We start from the raw sequence: 26,714 nt of genomic DNA on the forward strand, positions 1-26,714 counted from the left end.
AAACAAAAATTAACTTTTTAGGGTGAAAAAAAATCTAAAACTAAAAATGCTATCTCCTTCTGTCCTAAAAACCAAAGGAAGACACTCAGTTTTGAGGGAAGATAGTCTATTTAACTTAGGCAGTCAAAAGTTTAAGAAGTTTGATTTGGTGCCCATATGTAGAAAGGATTTAAAAGGGGTAAAATAAAGGCAGGAAAATACTTTAAAAAGCTAACACAGAACAATGGTTGTGCAGCAGGGACAATAGGACAGCTGTGAAGGTATGAGAAATCAGAAGAAAGAACTGATAGAATTTCATGCAAAATGGGATATAAGAGATAAAAGAGGTTAAATGTAGTGATCTTTTCTTTAATGAACTATGGAAGTTTTAAAAACCAATTAATGACGAATAGTTAGAAGAGACCTCTTTGATTAAAACTTATTCAACTTTATCGTTTTCAATTTATAAAAGGGAAATTTTTAAAATATGTAAATCCATTCTAAGATTTCTAAGAGCAAAAATATTTCAAATGATATATTTTAGAGTTTTCTGTCCTATGTTTACAACTCTGTTGTATAGGAGGGGGAGGTTTTTTTTTTAATTTATCATTTATTCCTCAATCAAGTTGTGAAGGATGGATGGAAGGACGGAAGGAAAGAAGGAAGGAAGGGGGAGAGAGAGGAAGAGAGGGAGAGAAGAAGGAAGAAAGAAAAGAAAGCCAGCATCTCATTTACGTCATGTGTACGCTTGCTTTCATATCTCTTATTATAGCAATAACATTTTTATAATGCAGGAGTTACCTATATGTATATTATTTTATCTTTTAGGCAGAAATTGTTCAAGAAAAAGATGTTTCCCATTTTTTTTTCTTTTAGAAACTTTTACACTGAAAATAAGCAAACGCAGAATTGCAGTTTGCTTAACAATGTACTAATTTTGAGGTTGAAAACAAAGAGCCTGTGCAAACAACCGCCAGAGATTTATTTCATCTCTGATCCCATTAAGAGCCTGCACGGCCAAGATCTAAATGTGGTGCTGTGTTTAGGTGATAACCCTGGCCAGCGGGGACGCGCCACATCACACCATCCACACCCAGCCCGTGGGAAAGCAGTTTGACCGAGCGGACGACTTCTTCATCCCCACCGCCTCCCTCCTCATCACCCACGTGAGGTGAGTGCGCGGACGAGCATTGGCTTGTAGATTTCTCTCTAATCTTGGTAGAAAGCCACGGGAAATCACCAACAGAAAAATTCAGTTATACCACAGATACACACATAATTGTTCTGGAGCTCTGTCTCGTCTGCTTGATGAAATTTTATTGAGCAACATTAGTGATGAATTTCCTGTCTTCTCTTTCCTTTTATGTGTAATTGAGAAGTGAATCTATAAAAGTATGCTTGCATTTTTAAATCAATCTTACGGTTAATATTTTGGCAAATTGCTCTTAAGGTCTTTAGATTAGGCTTTTGCAAAATGTTCGAACTTGGCCTGAGTTCCTTTCAGAGAAGAGGGCCACTCACATCAACATCTATTCAACATGTTAGAAGAACATTCTTGTATTGTTTTGCCCATATAGAAATGAATATAACATTGTATCAGGGCGTATAGTAAGTTGAAATGAAATGTGTGAGGTCTGCACTTTGAGAAAATGTGTGGGCGTGTTATATCTCTCTGTGTGTTCACAAGAGGTAAAAAATAATAACTCCTAATGACATCACTCTAAAGGTTCACAGAAGTGGTTTAAATACTTAACAGGGAGAGACTTTGGATATTCACAATTTCTAATACTATGTCTCTTGATACTTTATTTAAGTATTTAAAGTATTGCTTAGCAATGTTAGTGAATCTGAACCAAACAAATATTTTATTCTCTATTTCAAGGGGATTTGGATGGGAGGAAACTGCTTCAGATATGTTATATGAGCCATTATTTGGTTCTTGTGTATATTTGTTTCTCTTGAATTAACGTGAAAATTTTCTTGTCTAAAAGTTGGAGTTGTAAGAATTCTGAAAGAGTGAAAAATTCAACTTGTAAAAATAAAAACGGAAATTCATAAATTAGAATTGGGGCTCACAGTCAAGTTATGATATAGAAACTTCGGACAGCCAAGTATATGTTTTCAAAGAGTTTAATATATTTGTCAAGCAACTGATTATTATTTTCAGAATACCTATTATGTGCTCAGCAATGAAGTGATTAAAAATTATAATATACTGTCACAGTGTTTTTATGGAAAATAAGTAGAACTTATTGAAAATGAAGCATATTTGAAAAGTATTTGCATTTGCGTTAAAGTAATAATCTTTAGGTCTGAGTGCAAGAGTTAAGAGACTGAAGAAATCAGCAGAGAAACTGAAAATGGCCCCTCTTGAGGTGATATCTAAAAAATATATAATGTTCTTATACTTATCTGTTGAGGATAAAATTTTATTTAATTGACATTGAGTGATATGTTTAATAAATATCTTTTTGTTATTTTCAAGTTACTGATAAATTATTACTGGTAAATAATTTAATATGTAACATTTGCTTTTATTTATCTCATTCTCCTATTCCCGATTTACTGTATTTAATATACTGTTATCAACTTTGCTTATTTTTTTTTAACTGCACTGTTAACACAATTCTTTGGGTCAAAACTCCTGTATCTATGACACATACGGTTAATAGTGTACCATCTGGGGTATGTCTTTTCCCCTGTAACAAGTATATTGGATCATTAAGGTAAGTTCGCTACTAGAGGCAGGAGTTCAACTTTGTCTGGATGCAGTGAGTACCATGTGGGATTCTGGGCTTGTATGTATTGTATAATATGCTGTCAGAACATAACATCTCTTGAGGGTCGAAATGATTACTACAGAGCTGAAGTTGGAGATAATAATAATTAGAGGAACATGCAAATAATGTGAACACATATAAGGCAAAATTTTATTTCAGTTATTTCTATATATTGTGAGAAACACTGAAAAGTATGCTTGAGGATATTTTTAAACGTCTTCATTTCTTTTAGGGATATAGTCAAATGCATAGGTGTTTTGCCAATACTTGTCAGAATCCTATATTAAATTATAGCAATTCTACCAGCATATAGAGTCCAATTTTAATGAATGTGAATGATCATCATAAATCCTATTTCACAGTAACTATCCCTACTGCTAAAGTGAAAAGTAAGAGTAAAAATTAGCACGCGTTTCCAAAACGAAACTGTTAAATGTGAAAAGTATTTTTAACATAATGGGGATCTTTTCCACATCAGGAAAACCTGAAGGATAGATATGGTCTTTTCTCTTACCAATTCATGGAACATTTTTTCCTACCTAAATGTGGCTTGTGTCCTGAGGTTGCTCTTTTTAAGAATTGTCTTTAACAGAATTTGAGACTGTTTTCTGACTGTTGTGTTGAGTGTATATTCCAGGCCAGGCAGAAGGTCTGACACATAATATGCATTTAATTAATATTAGTTTTCTTCCTCTGACCCCTCATCACACTAATCTGCATTTCTCTCAGATTGCTACTCTCTCATTTCAAATAATTTATATCTCCTGTGTCTGAAAAACTTCTGGGCACGAGTCAGGATTTTATATCCTTAGTGCCTCAAAACTGGTAGGCACTTAATTCATGTTTCTCACAAGAATGGAAATAAAAAAGGAAGTGTTACACTCTTTCCTAAACCAGACTACATAGTATTGAGGGAAGAAGGTATTTCTTATGTACCTGATTTCTCAGCGTCTAACACAAGATCTGACAGGCCGCCAGCACGGCATCAAGCACACAGGAATGGTGTGTATGGAAGCAGTAAATAGGAAGAAGGTCTTACATCTCCCGTCAGACAGATCTCAGCCTGAATGCCCCAGCAGCACCATTTGCCGTTGGCAAATGTGACTTAAGTCAGCTTACTTCATTTCTTTCTAGGGACTGCAGTAACATAATGTTTGAAAATTAAGCTGCCCATAATAGTAGTGTCGAAACTACTCATAATCTACACTGGAGGAAGGGCTACCCTGCAATTAGCTACAGTTTTGCTAAAAGTTTTCTTTTTTCTCTGCTTGGTTTCTTTTTTTTTTTTTTCTGTTATCTATAATTTTCAGGTTTGTTTAGTCTGTAATGTAAATCAAAACTGAAGAATTTAAGAGAAACAAAATTACTTCACATCTATACTAAAAGATAAACTTGTAGCTTAAAAAAACCAATCATTATTTGGATTTTATTTTTAAATCATTATTTTAAAATAATGTGAATCATTATTTCACTTTTTAAGACAGTTTGAAGTTCTCAGCACTGTAGAAATTCTTCAGAGCCTAATGTAGGTACCTTTCTGAGTGTCCTGAGAAATTTGAATTTCAGGAGATTAATTTTCACTTTAAAAATGCCTGAGAATGTTGGCCTGGTACCACCCATTCATTCAGCTCCTCAGCTGAATTCCATCCCATTCCACCTGACACAGTCCAGGCCACATACCATTATTTCTATTTTATACTATAGCGTAAGAGCTTATTAATGAAAATAACTTCTTTGGGTTTTATTGTTATTTACACATTCCTTCTCTTTAGACAACAGAAGATTACCTGAGCCCTAGGCTGAGCTCAGCCAGACACACCAATGCAACCTAAGTTTGGTCTAAATCAAAATGGTCTCTAAAGTGTTGAGCTCTGGCTAATGAACCGAGTTGGCGTCCTTGTCTCTTTCTTGAATATGAACGCTTGCCCAGAGATGGTGCACAAAAACTCGAGACCAGCATGCAACCATTCTTTAAGCCTGGTGTCTATTAGCTCCAACTGTGAATCCAGGTTAGTTTAAACTAAACTTCCTGGAAGATGAGAGAGGGTATATTACACTCCTGTCTCCCCCATAGTTCCTGAGCTTCTGAAAGGGACTGATTAATACTTACTGACTCAGAGTTCATTTTTAAAAGGTTATTAAAACTCCATATTAGATATTTTTAATATATCTGAGTGTGAGTTGGCTAATCCACCCCCTAAATATTTAGAGAAAATATAAATTACTTGAAATTTAGTTAATAACACAAATGGTTTTCTGATGCTTATTGAAATACATTGATTTAAATCACTGTACAATTATATGCCTTATTGCTTTTAAGTAAGAATAAAACATTTTATATCTTACGTTTTTTTAACTAAAATAAGTCATTGAATATGTAATAACTGATGCACTTTTCACATTAATAACTCGTGCATCCAGTTAACTGGCAATGTATCCTAAACGGACATTTTTCAGACTGGCAGTTAAGAGAAAATTTTCTTGAAAAAATCTTAAATTTCAACAAGTCATTAATGAACAATGAATCATAGTTCTAAAGTTGAAGAGATTATGCATTACAAAAGGAGTGTTTTATAATGACCTGAGAAATATTAATTTCTTATATGAAGAATTTTAATTTATAATTTTATCTTCTTCTGTGTACAAAAATATCCAGATAGGTAAGATTAGAAGAGACTATTAAAAATAAAAATGCATGTGTAATTCTCAGAAGAGTCAATGATATCTATTTAATGTCATAGAAATTGAAATAATTTATTATCTTTTTAATCAGAAGTGCTCTACAAATGTAAAGCAACATGTTTCATTATTTTACTCATAATTTGAATCCAGAGAATTAAGTTATTATATCATTACATGTACATAGATATATTTGAATAATATTATAGTTCTACTACTCTTAAAATTTTTATGACATGGCCAGTGCATGGGAATTTAATGGGTTTTGTTATCAATTTTTTAATTAGCCAGAAATTTAAAAATAATTTTAAAATAAGTTTATTTTTTTCAGAAAAATGGTTGTGTTACAATGGTTGGGTTAAAGATCAAATCTCAAAAAGAACGGACATTTACCTAATTGATTGTGTCTTATTTTTGGCACCATTTTGAAGAGAGAAAAATTTAAATGTCAGTTTCTTGTAATATACGTAAAGATTACAACTTTCTGTGCAGGTGCTACTAGAATTTGCCTATAAGAAGTGAAAAACAATAGGTTTGGCAGTAATTTATCATGTTACCATATTTCTTTTTAATTTTTGTATGAAGATTGGAGCGGTGAGGAAAATCGACAGAATAGGAAGAGAAACATGGGTAGCAGGTAGTCAAGCAATGAGTGGAGAAACAATTCCACTGGATCTCCCTCGAAAAATCTTAGATAATTCTCCCACAAGTGGTTTATTTTTGGTAGTAGGGGGGCTGAAAGCGAGAACTAGAAGGAGGCAATGTGGTTCAGAGCAGGGAAATTTGACAAAGCTTAGTGCAAGACACTAAGAAGGCCACGAGGTAATGCTACAACAAATCCAAAAGTTAGCAGAAGTTTTTCTTAGCGGTTTCGAGTTGTCATGAATAAAAATAGCTGAAAGGAAAGAAAAAATATTACCGTCAAGATATTTTTACCTAAATACAAGGGCATAGCTAACATTTGGGCTAGTTAGGGCTATAAATAGAAATTCCTTAAAATTTTCACTGACTAAAACAATACCTTTGATACAATTGAAAACAGGTGTCAGTTGATGTAAAAAGATGTATTTACAGTCTGACCCTCGTAGCATCTGTAAATCACACCTCTCCCATCTCTTGCCCACTTTCAAATTGGAGTGCAACTGGAGTTTAATCTCATCCAGTTCAAGCAGGTCGGTGTAAATTGGCACAGAGGATGCTTATAGTAAATACAAGAAGGCAATCATTTCTGATTTACTACCTACCCCAGGACTAGTTCTATATATAGAAAGGGAAGATAGCTACTTAGGTAACGTTATTGCTATCCGAGATGTTTTGAAAGGCTTGCCTACCCTTGAAATCACCCCCGACACCACGTTTGATCTTATTGTCTGGAATTTCCAACTACTTCTCCTGTTCCTTTGGGTTACATTTCTCTAGAAATCTACCTTTAAAGTACTCCTTTTTCTTGAGAGGAAAATGGAGCAGTTGGGAAAATGATATTTTTATTATTGTCATTTTTCTTTAGGGGTGATTGGTTGACTGCATAGTGTCTTAAAAGTAATGGTTATAGTTGGGATGGTGTGCGTGTGTGTGTTTCAATCAGTGATTACATGATAAACAATAAGATGAATAGAGTGTATCTGTAAATCACAGTGTGACAGGGAGACCTTGAAAGCAACAGGCACTTCTATAAAAATCTGAAAATGTCAGTTTCCACGCTCTGATTTTTTCTGAACTTGACTTGCTAACCAAAACAAACAAATAAGCAAACAAATAATGTTCCAAGAGTTTCTTCCTGATATACTCCTCTCTTCCCTAGCACATACGCTGAGGTGAAGTTGGTTCCAGTGAATGTCTCAGATTGGATAGTTCAGGAATCTTATGGAAAGTGGACCTCAGTGTCATTCTTCAATGTGGGTGGGCTGGAAAACACGAAGATGGTAACTGGAGTCACTCTTTTAGGACCCTCAAATGTCGATGAGTGATTGCAATCAAATACGGCAATAAGTGGCTAAGGGATTATCCAGGGTCAGATCTGCCATAATCCCTGCACAGCCAATGGCTATGTTGCCACTCAAGGGACGAAGAAAGAGGAAATAACACATAGCGGGCACCGTGGTAGTCTGGAGAGAGGTCTCTAGCACTCCTTTTTCTTTATAAGTTATAGTAAGAAAATGATTAAGAAGGGATTGGATTTGATATATGTTTCCTTAAAGCTTCTCTAAGGGAAAAAATAAACATTCTGTGAAAGTGAAAGTTAGTAAAGTATATCATTCTCCCTCATAATTTATCAAATCTGTTAAAGCAAAATTACATATATGGCTGGCCATATATCAAGACAACTCTACACTTGTGACTTGATTCATGGACAGGCCAGGTGGATGAAGCACTAAAATTATCTGGTTACACTGAAGCCCAAACACATCAGAAATTGAAAATATGAGTTGTTTCACGTCTTTTTAGGAAAAGTACATTATCAGGATGATGAGCAGCAATTAAAATTGTTTCCAAAAAAAAAAAAAAATTGTTTCCAAACACGGTTCCTAGATAACGATCTGGCAACGTCACAGTTCAGTGAGATTCAATTATTTTTTTGCTCCCTTCATGCTTATATGCCAATTCCTACCACAGAGAAATAAACTAACAAACAAATAGGGTTTAAATATCCCAGGAGTTGGAACTTTTTCTATCTAGCTATGCTCTTAAATAGTGAATATCTGAAGCACGTATAAATCCTGAAACCATGACCTTCGCTTTTCCAGTTTCTCTGAGCTTCTTCCTTCCCTCTCCACTCTACGAAAACACAAACTCTAGACTGTCAGGACCTCTCAGTTCCCTAAATTCTCAGAGCCTAGTGCACTATCTTAAAAAACAAGACAGTCATAGATTGTTTATTAAAGAAGTTATATACTTTTAAGAGTGTGTATGCACATGCATATGCAATTCATCGTCGGCAAACCCTCCACCATTCTTACAAGGATGCAAAGCTTCTTCTGCATAACACGTGCTAACTTTCTTCATCTTATTTCTAAAGAAGTAAACACGTTATACTTTTCAAGCTTTGACCTGTCATGCCATTCTTCTTTTTTCATTATGGTTACTGGATTTGCTTTTATCTTAAGCAGTACTTCCCACCTTCTTTAGCATATTGGTACAGCCCACACATGGAGTGTAAAATGCTTAGACAGAGAATCACCGACTGCTTGTAGCCTAGTGTTGTGTGTGTGTGTTCAGTTTGTTATCTTCATTATTTCTTGAGTTAGAGAATCTCGTCTGATTCCCCACTTGGTCTCTGCCCAGTATTAACAGGCTCTATATGAGCCTAGTAAGGAAAGAGCCCAAAGTGGATGAATCAAGTATGCTAGCCCCTCTTTTGACAGAATGTTCACTTGGTCAGATTACTATCCCATATTAGCTATGTAATATTTTTATTGTATGGGAAATAAGGGTGGATTTAAAAGCAAGCTGTGTTTGAAATATAAGGATTTCATTATTTTTTTTAAAATAAAAAGTTTGTACAGGTATTATTAGTAGACTCCAAGCTCTAGGATTTAATAAAAGCCTCTAACTAGATTCATTCTATGGCATTCCTCACTGAAGAAATCAATGGAGCACTGATAACATGTAATTTAGAAACACTCTACATTGCAGATCTGCCTCCTGAGTTTTATTATGCAAAGTAAAATAGCTCTTGCTTCTGCCCTCAGAGGTCCTTAAGCTAACTCACCAAAGTGTTCAGTAAAACACAGGGCAGCCTTCTCCTTAGGAGACAGCTGTGGTGTATACATAGCACATTTCCACATACTTTTTTCCCCTCTTGTCACATATGATTTGGGATTTTGCTGGAAATGGTAAATCAAACTTATTTTACCCTAAACGAGTAAACAGTATGACCGCCTAAATTACTTGGGTTTTTCTGTTTAGTAGTAAAAACAGACTAAGATAACAATTAAGTTGCATGAAGAAATACATCAAAAGTTATGATACAATGCACTACTTCACAAGAGGTGGGCAGAGCTCATCCTGAGAACTTAAAGAATTTCTTATGTGAATCTAATGTGCACATTGCCAGGACCTATTTCATATGTATATGCAATAGATTACACTGCGATATTTTGAACCAAGCAGATAAAGCAATATTAGTTCTCATAAAATGTGTGTAGAAAACAATAATGCATATTGAGCTTTCTAATTCTTTCTATTTTTAAGTGGATATATTATTTTGCTGTTGGAGGAAGAAGATATTTTTTACCATAGCATTTAATTTTATGAATTCATGAAGTTTTCTTGAAGAAATGTTTTATTAAAATGTTAAAATTTTAAATACAAGTATCATACCAAAAAAACCTCCCTTTTGAATGAACGACTCCTACTGTAGCTCTACAAAGCAACGCTATTAAATAAATAATTTTATCTTTGAGAACACATATGTAAATTAAGGATAGAAGTCAGTAGAACATTTCAGGAAGTTTCTGTGAATGTGGCTAAAATGCTCATTTCATATATACATCATATTCTTTTCTTTTTTCTTGCCATATAAGCAAGTTAATTTATTTTACTTTATTTTTTCTTTTTGGCTTCGCTGCATGGCATGTGGGATCTTAGTTCCCCAACCAGGGATTGAACCTGCGCTCCCTGCAGTGGAAGCGTGGAGTCTTAACCACTGGACTGCCAGGGAAGTCCCTAGCAAAGTTATTTTAAATGTAAAATTAGTGGTAGTTGTGAGGGTTCTTTAGATGGACAGCATTAGGGGCACTGATATTCTCTGTCTTTACAGCGATTTGAGGTTGTAAAACCTATTCCTTGTGAATCCGCCTGAGTTAATATTTTGTACCATTTTAATTTAGTTGTAAATCTGTAGCTGTAGCCTCACTATGTAGGAAAAAGAAATTGATCAGTGTGGGTCAATCAAAGAATAAGTAGACAAATGGATTCCTTTTTTTTCCCTTCAAATTAAGGATGCTCACTTGTTATGTTAGTGTTCTATCTCTTGAAAAACGATTATGCAACAACATGTCAGGTTTTAAAGTTCTTTAAGATATGGTTCAAGCAAAACTGAAGTACATGAAAAGGATGTCAGAGAGCCTTTACATTTAACTGTAGTGGAGAAACCTACCAAATTAGTATATATACGGAGAAATCTCCTATTAAGTCTAATCCGTCATGTCATGAGTAGACATATTCACCATAACCCCATGAGTATATTAAGAACACTAAGCAACAGACATCACAGTGCCAGGGTTTTATCCTTCGGTGTTTACACCAGTGTGATATAGGGTATACAGACTTCACAAAATGTATAGAAATAGCTTCAGGGGAAATAAAAGTGATAGTTGCCTTAAATAACTCTTAAAACTACTTGTTGGGTTAGGTATGCTTAAAATCTCCTCTGTATTTGTTTAGGCTGAGGTTAGCTGAATTTTTTCCAGTACTACGGAGACGTTACCTTTCTTTCCTTTTTTTTTTTCCGAAGGGGGAGGGAATAATGAAATATATAGATTTTTTTCTATATTGACAACTGATTTTTAAGAAAAACACTGTAAAATTATAGTAATTCATTTTTTGCCATGATGTAGACACTTATTTTTATGCTTATGTAATTTTGCATACATAAATATACCTTTTAGTTTCTTTGAAACAAAAGGGAATCAGAGTTTGCATATGCTATGGAAGTAGCTGGTGATTTAGGTAACTAAGCCAAGAAAATCCTAAAATAACCTAGATGATTTTCGTTAATAATGTAAATCAAGATTATTCATCAATTTGAGTGAAAGGAAACATTGCTTTTGTTTTTAATTAAAGTATACATTATTTAAATTCTGCTTAAAAACTTTGTTGTATTTATATCAAATATACAGAGTAATTTGAACCCTGAATAATTTTTAATTAAAAAAAAGCTTGGCCACACTCATTTAATTGATACATGACAGTGGCTTGAACATAAATTATTAGTTTATGTAGAAAGATGATGTTAAGAAATATTTTAATAGATCATAGATACATGTATCTTAATATTGACTGAATACGCCTTCCTGATTTCTTGCATAAGCCTTAACTTGCTTGCCATTTTTTGACATAAAAAAACTTCTACTTCCATCCAAATTTTTATTCACACTGGGAAATAATGAAATCTAATTCAAAGAGATTTTGTTGGACACAAATGACTTTTTAATAAATAGAAATAGAGTGGAACATAAACCATTTTCCAACAGTCATCTGAGATGTATATTATTTTTATAATTTTATGTTCTGTGAATTAAGAAATATACTCTATGGGTATCATCATTATCAGTGACCTCATGAAACTAGAGTTACATTAACCTATTTAATACATTTTTTATATCCTGAACCCAATCGGTGCCCTGCCAACAAACACACCATTGTAAAGCAATTATACTCCAATAAATATGTTAAAAAAAGAGAGATATATTGATAACCCTTCTGGTACTTCTACCACTTATTTAATTTCAAAGTGATCCATTTTGCCATCTTTTAAAATTTCAAAGCACTTGAAAACACTTTTTGAACCACCATAATATTTGGATTTACAGGAGGGAGATAAATTGTATTTATTCTTCTGATTCATAAATGCATTATTAAAATTTCAAATTCACCAGGGAATTCATTTATACAAGTGAAATATAAACAGTAACCTTAAGTTTTTCTTGTAAGACTATAATATAAATAACTTTAAAATATTCACTCTTTTTATTTTGATAAACTCCAGAAGATTTCCTAAGACATGCACAGAAATAAATCAAGAGTTCAAATTTTAGCAAGAAATAAAGGGATGAGAATGTTAAGGAAAAGTGGACCAGGTATGAGAAAATTTCTGGAAATGCAGTAAATTCACTACCATTTATTCATACTAACAGTTTCGTCAGTAATGTCTAACTTTCCTATTGTCCTACATACAATAGTCATTTAAAGTGTTCCCCTGTAATTTTTTTTTAATGTAGAAGCTACAGTCTGATTTTCTGAAGTCAAGTCTGAGTTGCTATATCATACACATCTCTTCAGGTTGTATCGCTTAGTTGTATGTAGTTTTTGTTCTTATTACTATGGTTATTTTACAGTATGCTAATAGTAATTAAGAAACACTGGGCATTTACGCTCTACCAGACAGTGAGCTAAGAATTTTTATGCACTGCCTCATTTAAAACTAACAGCTACATAAATTTTTATCCCTATTCTACATGTGGTGAATCACTTAACTAATAAGTGTTGGAACCAGCTATAAACTCAGTTCTGTCTAAATTCAGTGCCTTAGTGCTCAATACATTATAGTATTCAAGTCCTTTTTTCACTTTCGGGGTAAAACCTAACAACGAGTGTGCTCTACAAATTATCCTAATGTCACCTTTAAAACATTCCCGTCTCTCGCTTCTATGTACCTCTGCTACAGCAAAACGTGGCTCCTCACTACAGACCTACACATTTCTTGCCAATCTGCATTTATTTGCAGAATGTCTGGTTTCTTCCTTGTTCACCTAACAACCCTTCAAGTCTTCTCTCAAAGCCACCTTTTAAAAAATGTGTTATAATCTCCTTAATTGGAGTCCCCTTGACGTTTTGAATTTTCATCATTTTTCACTTGTCCTTGGGTTTCACACAGACTTAGGCTGGAAACTAGTTCTTTAGCCCCTTGGGACCACAGTATTTAATATCATTCAGATTAGTTTGATTCTCCACTAACACAACATTGTAAATCAACTACAGTCCAATATAAAATTAAAATTTAATAAAAAAAATTTTTTTAAGGCCAACAAATGATAAATAAGAGGACCAGCTAAATATATTATGTTTCTACTAGTTCCATTACCAGAATCCTTTAGATCCACTGCAAGATTACTTTTACGTCTGTCCTTATTTTTGTAAGATACCAAATTAGACATAGATACTTGTTTTTCATAACTGATTTAATCTAAGTTTGAAGTCATTCATGATGATATTGATATATATCACATTAAAATTTTGTGCACCTTTTCAAAAGATCAGAAACAAATATACAAGTCATTTAATTTATTAGATATTTAAATGGAGTAAGGAAGTGTAAGTTCTGTTAAACAAGGAAATAAACTAGGCTATGAGTATGAAAAAGAAAAGGTAAATGATTTCTGAGAGGACAGAGAAAAATATGGTTTGTCTACAGTCCTAACAGACCCTGCACTCGTTTTTTGTTCTTTGCTCTTGTCTAACTTGTAATGTCTCTTTATTAGTCTGTTCTTCTCCATTCTCTAGACACAGCCCTAAGTCGATCCCTCTCACCTCTCATCTTGCTAATGCAACTAACCCTTTACTATTTCTCCATACTTCTTATTTTTTCCATACTTCCATTCACCAGGGAACCACTGGATTCTTTTTCCTAACTTTAGGACTGTGTTGATACAACTCTGCATTGGAAAGAAAAAAACAACCTTAACATATTTTCTGTTGCATATAGATTAAGTCCAGGCTGTGTTGAACCACCTCCTTCAGGACGCTTAGCTCCTAAGGCTGATCCTAAGACACCCTATGGTCCAGCCAATGGGAACCTGAGTAACCCCTATCCAGACTAACTTATGAATGTTTGACTTACGATTTTTTGACCTCAGATGGAGTGAAAGTGATAGGAATTCAGTAGAAACCGTAGTTCGAATGTGGATCTTTTCCCAGGCTGGTGATACACAGTGGGATCCTCTCTTGTGATGCTGGAGCTCCCAGTTCACCCCCACCATTACTGAGGGTAAACAACCGATACACTCACAACCATTCTGCACCCAGACAACCATTCTCTCTTTCATGTTCAGTATAGTATTCAATTAATTACATGGGATGTTCAACACTTTATTATAAAATAGGTTCTGTGTTAGATGATTTTGCCCAACTGTAGGCTGAGGTAAGCGTTCTGAGCCCATTCAAGGTTGGCTAGGCTAAGCTATGCTGTTCGGTAGGTTAAGTGTATTCAGTGCATTTTGACTTGTATTATTTACCTGCATAACCCCACTGTAAGTTGAGAAAGATCTGTACTTTGCAGTTTCCACCTAACTATTCGTGTTGTCTAAAGTGCTCTTTCTGACTCTGATTTAGACCCTCTTAATTTGTATCAATCTCCTGACCAAACTCAAACACTGTCTAATTCATGCAACTTTTTCTATTCCTTTGTCATTTAATGATAGCACGCTCCTCAGAATTTACTTCTTGTCAAGGGCATTCAACCTCACATCAAGTGTTAGTATATTTTATTTGTTTATTCCATACAGTTGTATTAAGCATCCACTATTTGTATGCCAGACAGTATTCCAGGTTCCAACAGGAAATTGAGGATATGTTTTGCTTTATTTTCCTATAGTGCAATATATATGTGTGTGTGTGTGTGTGTGTGTGTGTGTGTGTGTCTGTATAGTTAATTAAAATTAAAAATTATCTTTTAAAAAGAACTCATACTTTGGAATTGTAAGGACATAGTTTCAAATTTAGTGAATCACACTTACTACACTGTGATTCCAAGCACATTAATTTGTCTGCTAGCGGTTCACCCTGCCCTCTTCTTAGATACAGACTTTTGCATAAGTTTTTTCACTTACTATCTGTCAAGGTGGAATACCTGAAAAGGCTTAGACAAATAGATCCCCGAATTCTCTCTGACCACAATCATTAGTTCAAACCTGGACGTGTAACCCACTTAGAACCCCTATGATAAGCATTTTGCTGGGGCTTTTGAGAAAGAGACTTCTGATTTTTGTGTAGTTTGTCTAGAGGCTCTAGTGCTACAGTAGTAATTTTCACACCACATGAAGCTCAGATCTGAAACCAAGACAGGAGATGGCAGAGCCAATAGATTAAGGGAAAAAAATGAGTTATTGTTACATTACTGTAGAGAAAATTTCAGCTATAATTAGCTGGTTTTAGAATTTCCTCTGTATGAGCTCTCCATTTTCTTGTTGTTTAAAAAAGTTTGAATTGGGTATCTTATAAAATGAAAGAGTCTGAGATTGGGTTTCCTTATGTCTAAAATATACATATTACTCACTTCACACTATTTTGGTTGATTGCAGGACCTTGTACAGTTCCTGGCACACAATACGTGATTAACAAATGCTGTTTTCATTTTCCCTTGGGATGATTAATTTTTCTTTGTCATAGCATCTCCTATAGCAGTTACACAATTAACACTCAGTAAATATTTGTTAAAAAATACTGCACTTAGTAATGTTTCTCTGAGTGTCTATCTGGCATAGTGTTTCCACATAAAAGAAAAAAGGACTCTGAGCTAAGTCCCAGTTTGTAGTTTGCTGAAAACTTCCCCGTGGCCTTAGGTGCTGTGGAGACAGAGAGTTACCACTTATCAACCACTTGTGTGACATGGTATGGAGACAGACCAGTTCAAGATATTTCGATGACTTGAGTCAGCTCAGGGTAACACCGAACCTATGAGATTGCCATCTGCAGAAGTTTTCTCAGAGATCCTTAAGTTACGACAGTTATAGATGGGACTATTTGCTTATTCAATCTGGGCATCCATCTCTACAGCTTGCCCAAATCCACATCTTCTCTAAGTGCTAAGAAGAGAAAACTCACTAGGACTTTCCTCCAAGGGAAACATGTCATTTAGAATTTGATTGAAACTTGTGATTGAACAAGACCTTGAACCCTGAGAATATTGTAATTCTTCTGTGGTTTAAAGACTATTTTTTTCTCTCTCTCTGGTAGATTTCATTATAAATCTCCTAGATTGTTCATTTGAGATTAAGTCTTTCATGCCATTCTGAAAATGCTCTAGAGACATTTACTCTGTGAATTTTTTTTCTAGTTCAAAACAATGTATATTGGAGTGCATATTTCATTAGGCTTCTCAGTTTCAATTTAGTGTCAACTTAATTGACAGGAATGTTGAATAATTAGTAAGGTTTATAAGTAAGGTAGAACCCTACTCACTACGTGACTAATATTTTTCCAAAAAGTGTAATTCTTTTTAAAGATGGAATTTATGAGATTGTAACACAAAGAAGAACAAAGCCATCTGCAGTTGACATTTGGTATATTTACTAAAGAACTTATAAAACTCGGGAAGTCTTGTTTATTTTAATTTGAAATTTTAATATTGGTTCTGTACAGAGATCAAATCATATTCTTCAGCAAACAGGATATAGGAGGAGGCTCAAAACCAAGAATAGATTTTTGGTCAATCTTGAGCAATGATGCTTCACACAACTCCTGTGATGAGCTCTGTTGAGGACCTTATCTTTAGCCAGAAAACTTTAGAGAAAAAACATTCTGTAACAAAGATGACTTGGAAGAATTCTAAATAAATACCTGTCAGATGGATTACTGGAGAATTTTTTGAAATGTCACTATCAAAGTAGACAATGATAAATCTGTATGCTTATTACCTAATTAATATCAAGCAGGTAAATGCTTGAACACTCTCAAAATGTATTACTCAGTTTACTAGGAATATCAGTATATACCCAAGACAAATTAAAAAATAGTTTCTCACAGCTATTTCTGTTATGATCAATGTGCACCACTGTAAACGTCAATCCTATAGTGTAAGTCACCTCAGAACCCTGAAAATAAAACACCATTAATGGTTGAAATCACAGACATGATAGAGACCTTTATTTCCTCAAGGCTGAAAGGAAAATATGGTAAAAGCAAGAAGATATGATATCTGGCAGGTCCAGAAGGAGGTCAGTGTTTTGAACAAAATGAATAAATCACCAGCACAGAAGATGTTCATTAGAAAACTCAGAACAGCATGAGGAAAACAAGACAGAACCCCATTCTGTTGGAAAATGAGGTCATCAGAGACTTTCTGTAGGTGGAGGGAGAAAGAAAACAAATACGTTATCAAAACGTCCAGATATGCAGTCACTCTCACTGTGTTCTCTGCAAAAAAAATGGATGGAGCAAAGATCTGTATGTTGATGAATCACTTACACGTTCAATAATGACATGCTTGTTTTCAGTGCTTCCTCTGGAATATTTAGCTATTCTTTTTTTCTACTTAAAAAGGAAAAATAAAAGAAAAAGTAACCTTATCATTGTGAGATGACTTGCAGAGTCATCTTATTCTTCTCCAAGACTAATAATATGAGCAGTTATTGTACTGTTTGACATTATCTGTATCTGTCAGGACCTGCAGCTTCTGAACATGGCAATAATCTTCAATCACTTACAGAATATATACCTGAGCCAACTCACTCTGGCCATTACTTGGAGAACTTTCCTGACACAATCCTTAGATGCACAGAAGGCTATCTCTACAACTCAGTGCATGTGTAACCTAATTTTTGAGTAATACAAATTTGAAAGTGTCAGTTGGTTTCAGTTTACCCTGTATGTACATATAGTTAACATATGCATGGATGTGTGTGTATTAAATAATCAGGGCTTGTATTAAGCAGTGTACACAGGTTGTCACATGTTCTAATGGATTGGTGCCTTTGCCCTGTCACTTGTCATATATATTTTAAATCACTTCACAAATAATTGATCTTCATTAATGTTTAATTGTGCAAGGCAATGTTTTATCCTCTGTATGTTTTAACCTATTATTAATCATAGCAACTGTACTAGTTCCATTTCATGAATAAGAAAGAGAGACACAGAGAAATTAAATGGCTTTCTCAATGTCACACTGCTATTAAATTTTGGAACGGGGATATATTTGGACATAGTCTTGTTTGAATGCTGTGTCTGAGTGTTTTTAAACACTTGGTTCTGCTGATGGCACTCCAAGCCCCCAACCCCTACTCACTCCTCCAACACACATATACTCACACTGACCTCTATTTACAGTTTGCCTGTACTTGGTTTAACTACTAACCTTTTCTTGTTCTGTTTTGTGGAGAGATGTTGAAACTATTATTTGATCAGATATATTTCTGAAACATGTTTTATGGAAAATTTTTGGATATATGTCCATTGTTAATCTCCAAAAATATAGCATATTACAGGACATTGAATCAATTAAGTTATATTGATTATAAGGTGTGTTTAATAATAATTGGATCATGCTATGTTCTGGTGTTTTCAATACTTAAATCATTTCCAGTAGAAAACAAGCCTAGTCATTTCCTCATTTCTATCATCATCTGAGAGCTCCCTTCATAGCTGCCTGTGTGTTAAATACTCTGTGATCAACAATATTTGTACTCACTAACAAAAGTTACTAGCATAAACTTTAGAAAGGATATATTTCATGTATGAGAGAAAGGAGTGACTATAAAAAAGATTTTTGTTTCTAATCTATTATATCAGAGTAGAATGCTTATCTCTTTCAGAGCAGTGCTTCCTATACGATAATTGAATATTCTGTAAAAAATTCAAGCATATGGATTATAGTAGTTAATTCATTACATAGATCCATCAATTTAATTTTACTTTTGAATCGTTGTCCAGTAATGATATATTTTAATTCGATAACAGTTATCTTTTGTTCATTTAGATTTATGAATTGGAGAACTTAAAAATAATCCCTGGTGTTATTTAGACTTTAATGAATATTTTTTTCATAGGACATTGTAGAATTACCATTCTGTAGCCATATAAGATGCTAAATGGGCAACCTATTTTCTTTATCATCAGCAAGAGATAAAAAGGCAATTAAAAGGCACCATATGAAAGATTTTAGATAAAATGCTTTTTTGAATGGTATATTCATTTTCACAACCAATGCATTCAGTACAAGGAGCTGCTTACTTATTTCTAAGTCAAAGCTGTACATTATGAACATTAAAAAAAAAAGTAGGTATAGACTTTGACCCACTTAAAGATAAATGTGAAAAATATCGATGGCCAGATGGACTTATAGGCAGAAAATCACCTCATATGCCTTGATGTTATTTCACTTTTATAGACAGCTATCTGAGCTATTTAAATTTCCTTACATCCACAGACTTCCGCCAGCATTTTTCTTTACCCTTCTTGCCTCTAATGAAACTCCATTCTCCTTATTGAGGCAACTTCTGCACACATGCCGTGCCTGGTATTCTCACTCTGAACAGCCTTGATGCGCTAGGACCTCGAAAGGGAATTGTTTGCCTTCGCCATTTTTACTCACACTGTCATTTACAGACCATTGGTCCTAAATAAACGTGAGAAGAAAACCAAAAGCATCTCATTTAGCAATGTATAATCCTGCATCTCTTTCAACTTGTTTGATTTACTGGTATCTAACAGCATCTAAACTCCCCAGGAGCAACAATTAACTATTGAAAGGTCTCCACGGTACCTTCCTCTCCAGGCTGAGTCCTGCCGAGTGACTTGTGCTTCCATGCGGACAGCTTACCCGCCACCTCACTCCCCACTTCCACAAGATCCACACATGCTCTTGATTCTACTGCCAAAAGTATATTCTTATCTGTCTAAGTGTCTCAATTACTTACATTGCATTTAGAATCAAGTCGTTGCTTCCAAGGTGGTAACTTAACCATCATTAACTTTAAAAGAAGTTTTCATGGGATTAAGGCCATGTATGACCTACTTCTTTTCAATTATTTTTTCATCCTCACTAGCTGCTCCTCCTTGCTATTCATCTTGTGCTTCAGACACTGCTCACTATGCCTCTACTCCGCCAGGCCCTCTTAGGTGGCAGTGTCTCCACACCGAATCTCCTATGTTAAACCTATTCCAGCCCCCCAAAATTGCATTTTCATAGAATTCTGTGCAAGTTTCTATGATAGCAGAACTCATTTTTCAAAATTTATTTGTTCACATATTTGTCTTCTCCATCAGAATAAAGTCCTGAATGACAGAATCATACTCTGGTATCATATTCCTACCCCAACACTTAGGTCATTGCCTGGAACATGGTGCCAATTCAGAACGCTCAGTAAGGGAAGGATTGAATGTAATTAGTAAAAGTTACTTGAATGTATTTCAAAAGCATTCCTCTGCAAGCTTGAAACTACTTAGGAAAAGCTTCTACTTCTCTATCTCAAGTAAGAGTTAATCATTCTAGCTTATTAAGAATGATCAAAATGTCCCAGCTTTTTGACAGCTCAATCTGACCATCTGCAGACAAATACAGGCCTAGATGGAGGGGGTGGATAGAGAAATCATTAACACATATGTTTTAATGAAGACTGACCCTTAAGTCTTCAAAACCTAGTAAAGTAGTTTAATATATAAACAGAGTCCGATGCATTATGGTAAGTGCTATAATAGAGGTAGTATCAAGACATTTCTAAGAGAAACAAAGGATACAAACATTTTGGAGAAGTCAGGGAAGATGTGGCAGTAGCAGTGATGTGTACAGTGGATTCTGAAGAAATACAAGAGCGTAAAGCTTGGAACATGAAAATGCTAGTGGATAGTCTGCCCAGAAAATTGAACACGAACTCACCCTTTCTCCAGTAACCACTCAGGAATGCTTAGTTACTTACACCAAGCAAGCAGGCAGGCAGTAGCCAAAACTGCCTAAAGACTTGGAAGTATCTGGGAAAGTATGTAGAGCCCTTGAGAACAGAAGGTAGAAATAGAAGAAAGGACTTTTCTAGATCTTTATCCTATTTTAAGGAATTTCACCAGCAGTTGTGTGCTCTGACGGGGACCTGAGGGCTGGTAGAATTGTCCCTCCAACTGGGAGCATTCTGCTGTATCCTCTGCGTGAAGTTCTAACCACATACAGACTTGTTCTTAAATCTTTGACTTCCATTAACAAATAAGTATCTTTTTGCTTGTGTCTGTTGGAGAATTTTTATTAATCATGGTTACCCTGAGACTGACAAAAACTTGAATTGTAGTAGGTTGTCAGACAAACAAGGGAAGAAACAAGAGAGAGGATGTTACAGGTAGAGGAAAGAATATGTGCAAAAGCAGGTGTAAATAACAAAACATGGCAAGCTTACTTTATAATCAGAAAATAAAAGAAACTAAAAAAGCTGTTCTGATTCCTTTGAGGAAGTCCAATTTTTTCTGTATGGTAGAAGTATAAAGTGATATATTCATTGACCAATTTGAATAGCATTTTTGAGATTGCCAAGGGACAGTCTAGTTTTGATTGTTTACTGTGAAGACAGCTTCTTGAATAATAACATTGCTTCTGTTGAAAACTTGTCATATTCATGAATGGCTTATTGTAATCAGACATTATCTTTATGTATCATTTATATGCATGTGTCTTACTCTAGGTCTTTTGAAAAAGCAGATACCAAGCGTTGTGCAAGAAATTTATATTAGGAGAAACTCCTGTGAGAACAAATGGGGAGGGAGCCAAGCAGGGCTGAGAAAGCTCTCTGACCGACCATGGTGCATGTCTGATCGTGACACATGTGTGATCATGACGCGTGTGTGATCATGGTGCATGTCTGATCGTGATGCATGTATGATCATGACGCATGTGTGATCATGGTGCATGTCTGTCCATGGTGCTTGTCTGACCATGGTGCATGTCTGACCATGGTGCATATCTGTCCATGGTGCATGTCTGACCATGGTGCATGTCTGTCCATGGTGCATGTCTGACCATGGTACATGTCTGTCCATGGTGCTTGTCTGATCATGACACATGGTTAATCATGGTGCATGTCTGTCCATGGTGCTTGTCTGACCATGGTGCATGTCGGTCAGCCCATGGTACATGTCTGTCCATGGTGCATATCCGATCATGATGCATGGTTAATCATGATGCATGTCTGTCCATGATGCATGTCTGTCCATGATGCTTATCTGATCCTGATGCATGTCTCATTATGGTGCATGTCTTAGCCTGAGTGAAGAAGAATGGTCAGAAAGGAAGTTAGTTTGGGTGAAGCATCTTAGACTCACATAGAGTCTAAGGAAGATTTAGCAATGCCATTGGAAATCCTAGAGCCAAAACCCCCATTCAGATATGGCTCACATCAGTAGAAATGGGCCTGCTTTACTACTATGAGGACTGTACTCAGCCTTTGGCTCAGTGGTCCAGCCTGCGGACAACATGGTCATGTCACAAACACAGTTACAGAATGCAAAGCACAACAGCTGAGACCTTTGTTCGGTTAAGCTCCCCACAGGAGAAGAACTGATGATCTTATTGTCGTGTCTGATATAGCACGTAATGTGCAAAATTTTAAAGTTAACTTCCACTATTGAACATTTATTGAACTTAGGAGTTTTCCAATTTCTAGCTAAACTATATATTGTATATTTATAATGTTTACATATTAGTGGTGCTTGGTTTTCTATAGTAATACATCATTTATATTTTAATCTCAACAATAGGTATAGACCATTAAATCACATAAAAGCTATTGTCAGAATTTTGACATAGTTTATTCTTAGCGCGATCTTTGGTAAAGAATGTTAAGTCTTTTCAAAAACCACTTTTTGTTGAATTCTGAGACAGTTGGCAAATATTTTACATGGCACTAGATACCATTAGGTCGTCAGAGAAAGTATGGTTGTTTTACCCTTTTTCGTAATTAAAATAAAAATGTACCTTCTTCTATTAAAAGACTTGTGTCCTCAAGCTTGGAAAAGGAAGGGGGCATGTCATAGGGATGAACTTGGAATAATTCCTGTGCTAAAAATATCCACCTTCATACCTGCCTACAAGGTTCTGTCTTTTGTTTAAAACCCACATCAAATTGTGCCTGTTAGTTTTAAGGAATTTTTCCAGATTTTCCTGGACCATCCTCTAGCTGCATCTATAATTCTCTGTCCATTTCCTATAGTATCAAAACTGATTATTATTACAGACATTGCAGTATTAATCATATTGTATTTTATATGAGAGAATTTTGTTTATCCTTGCACTCTAGATATTAAGCTTCCTGAGGTAAGCTATTAGAATCTGTAAAATCATTCACTCAGTGCAGTACCTAACAGACAAAGGTTATTAAATATTATGTAAAGAAAATTAGTATGTATAGTTAATTCATTTTAGTAAGTTGAATCTCTGCATATAGTGAAGAATATGAAGATACATAAATGTTTATACGTTACACAACACAAATGACATTAAGCAAATATAGACTGAGATTCTAGCTAGAAGATGGTACATTTTTTCTTTAAGTATTTTTTCCTGGCAATTTTTAATGGTTTGTAATCTTTAAATACTCCGAAACAGTTAACCTTTTTTTTTTCTCTATGTACCAATTTAATTTTTTTTTAAATTATGGTTTTCTTCAGATACATGCCTACGAGTGGGATTGCTAGATCATATGGTAGCTCTATTTTTAGTCTTTTAAGGAACCTCCATACTGTTCTCCGTAGTGGCTGCGCCAATTTACATTCTCACCAATAGTGTAGGAAGGTTTCCTTTCCTCCACAGCCTGTCCAGCATTTATTATTTGTAGATTTTTTGATGATGGCCATTCTGACCAGTGTGAGGTGATAACTCATTGTAATTTTAATTTGCATTTCTCTTATAATTAGCAATGTTGAGCATCTTTTCAAAACAGAAATAGACTGTTAGAAATAGAATAGACTGTTTGAAATAGAAATTTCTATTTCAAAATAGAAATAAACATAGAAAACAAACTTATAGCTACCAAAGGGGAAGGGAGGGTGTGGAGGGATAAATTAGGAGGGTGGGATTAACATATACACACTACTATATATACAATAGATAAGCAAGGACCTACTGTATAGCACAGGGAACTCTCTGCTCAATATTTAGTAATAACCTATAAAGGAAAAGAATCTGAAAACGAATAGATATATATGTGTATGGCTGAATCACTTTGCTGTATACCGGAAACTAACACAACATTGTAGATCCAAGTATACTTAAAAAAAATGTAAATAGGTAAATAAAGTGCAGCCGAGGTGTTAAAAAAAATATTTCCTACAGTAGTTTTTGTTGTGTTGTTTTTTTTTTTTTTTTTTTTTTGGTACGCGGGCCTCTCACTGTTGTGGCCTCTCCCGTTGCGGAGCACAGGCGCCAGACGCGCAAGCTCCGCGGCCACGGCTCACAGGCCCAGCCGCTCCGCGGCATGTGGGATCTTCCCGGACCAGGGCACGAACCCGTGTCCCCTGCGTCGGCAGGCGGACTCTCAGCCACTGCGCCACCAGGGAACCCCCCCCTACAGTAGTTTTAAGCTCTACTCGTGACGATCTCTTTCCAGAGAGAGGAACAGAATAGGACTTAAGAACATAGGATCCAGTCCAAGCTCTTCAGTAAGTGAACTGTGTGACTTCAGGTATATCCTTTAATCTCACTGGAGTTCAAGATCTTCATCTGTGAAATGAAGGGACTTATCCAGATCGTCTCCAAAGTTCCTTCAGCTTCAAGGCAAACTCTCAGGTCTTAGGACTGACTCAGCATGATGCTCTGGGCTTTTCTTCTCTTTAACGACTTGTGCGCCCTGTGGTCCTATAGAAGGACTACAAGATGTTAATCATTCTCTCAAAGGAGGCAAACATTCTTTGAAATAAGAACTTCCTCAGCAACGAATAGCTGTTAAAGTGCAGTACATAATCATGCAAATGCTTACGATATCTGTAACATCTCAGTTGGCCACATTACCAAGTAGAGACTTCACTACAAATAAACCATAAACTCAGCCTGTTTGGGTGACATTCAGGCAGAAGCTGATACACCCCATGATCATTGGATTTAGTATTTTTCATACCCTGGCATAGTTAATATCTAAATATGGAAAACTTGAACATTAATCACGATAGCAACATTTTATGGTATAAAAATATTTTCTTTCCAAGGTATAGTTTCTCTCTAATATCAGTGTCTGCCTTTTAAAACTCTTGCAGCATCATATAACCTTTTCATATTTTTAAACTCCTCAAAATTGCAGTTCGTTTGTGAATTGTTATCTGCAAAAATCCAAAGTAGCGTTTTGCCACTTTCTGACCTAACTTCCAATCTGTGCATTTAGAGACTGGATATTTACAAAATCTTAACTGCCTACTGAGTCCTAGAAAAAAAAAAAGGGAAAGCAGCAAGATTCCCTTTGTATAGGAAAATAAATATATAAAGAGATAGAACAAAATAAAAGCAATTTTTTTTTAATTTAGAGAAGGTGGAAAAAAGAGGTATAAGCTTTTCTTTATATAAAGGAAAATGCAGGTCTTCTACAGACACTATTCAGGAAATATTCTCCCTTTTTCTCAAAAATAAAACCTTAAGAAGGGTGGACTGTTTCCCTTCAGGACTTTATATCATTCACTGTCATGTCCTATGTCCCCAGTAAAGAGTAAGTAAATAGTTTGAATAAATGAACAATCTATTTCCAGTGACAAAATAATTATGTTAAAACTACTTTAAGGATTACTCTTACTACATGAATAATCTGGGCAGTCTTCAAACCTTAGCAAAATCTTTGTTCCCTCTCCTACTTCCATCTGATGATAAACAATATAAAATACTAGAGAAGGTGAAGCCCTGTTTGCTGCCTTAGTTTACCTTCAGTTGACTTTGGTTCAGCTGCCATAAGTGAACCAGCTGTCTATGAGTAGGACTGAGGCATCATATCTGGAGAAGAGTGTGTTTTCATCATGTGTCTGGTCAGTGATCCCAATGATGAAATGCTCATTTCACCAATGTCTTAGTCTTGGCAAATTCAAGATAACGCTGAATAAAAAACATAGAAGAGAGAATGATTCCACTTCAACAGCAGTAGATACAAAAATCCAAAAACATCGAGCCAATGAAAGCAACTGGGAAGATTATTCACATGATGAAAAGACTCAGTTAACTGTTTCTTTAGGTAGACAGCATTTCTGAGATAAAGCGTGATCTATTTGACTAGAAATTATTCTTCACATGGTTTTTCACAGAATATTTTCCGGAAGTCCTTAATAAAGAATATAATACTTTATGTCATACTGAACTCAAAGCTAAACTGTTTTCACTTATTTATCTTTTACTAGCCAAGACATGGTCTTGGAAGGAAATTTCCATGTGAGGAAAGTGGTGATTTGCCCCATAGGCCTTTGAAATCTGTTTCCTGTAAAGAAATGGAGTTTTGAGCCTCATCAATTTTTAAACGCAAAGGAAGTACTCGACATGCTGTAGTGAAAATAAATTATAGTCCCTCATTATTAATTCACAGGTCAACTGTTCAAGCAAAATTGTTTCTGAGTTTATATTAAACTAAAAGGAGCATAAAAATTATTTCTTTCTTGTGGTCTTCATAAACAGATTTAACAGGTACTAGGTAATAAGTGCAATACAAACGTCTTACCAAGTAGATAAGTGAAGCTGCGATTGGATTGTAATACACCGTAATGTGCTTTCAGTCCACAGGTCCTTTCCAAGGCAGCACCATGGCTAAAAAGCTGTGCATGTGAAAGCTCATACTCTGTTCTCTAAGAAAGAAACAGGTTGCATTATAGTGTGACGTATTTTCAAAAAATTAAATAAAC

General features: G+C 35.1%; 1 protein-coding gene across 5 annotated transcripts in view; it reads left to right on the forward strand.

Moving 5' to 3' along the window:
* The window catches only part of FSTL5 (follistatin like 5), a 1,111,808-nt gene that overhangs the window by 1,067,313 nt on the left and 17,781 nt on the right, over positions 1–26,714 (forward strand). For all 5 annotated transcript variants that reach the window (XM_079921028.1, XM_079921031.1, XM_079921029.1 and 2 more), the window contains one exon: positions 1,026–1,150. In XM_079921028.1, coding sequence (XP_079777154.1) covers positions 1,026–1,150 — 125 coding nt within the window. The remainder of the gene's footprint in view (positions 1–1,025; positions 1,151–26,714) is intronic.

This window comes from Stenella coeruleoalba (genome assembly GCF_951394435.1).
Source record: "Stenella coeruleoalba genome assembly, chromosome: 4".
NCBI classification, from domain to species: domain Eukaryota; kingdom Metazoa; phylum Chordata; class Mammalia; order Artiodactyla; family Delphinidae; genus Stenella; species Stenella coeruleoalba.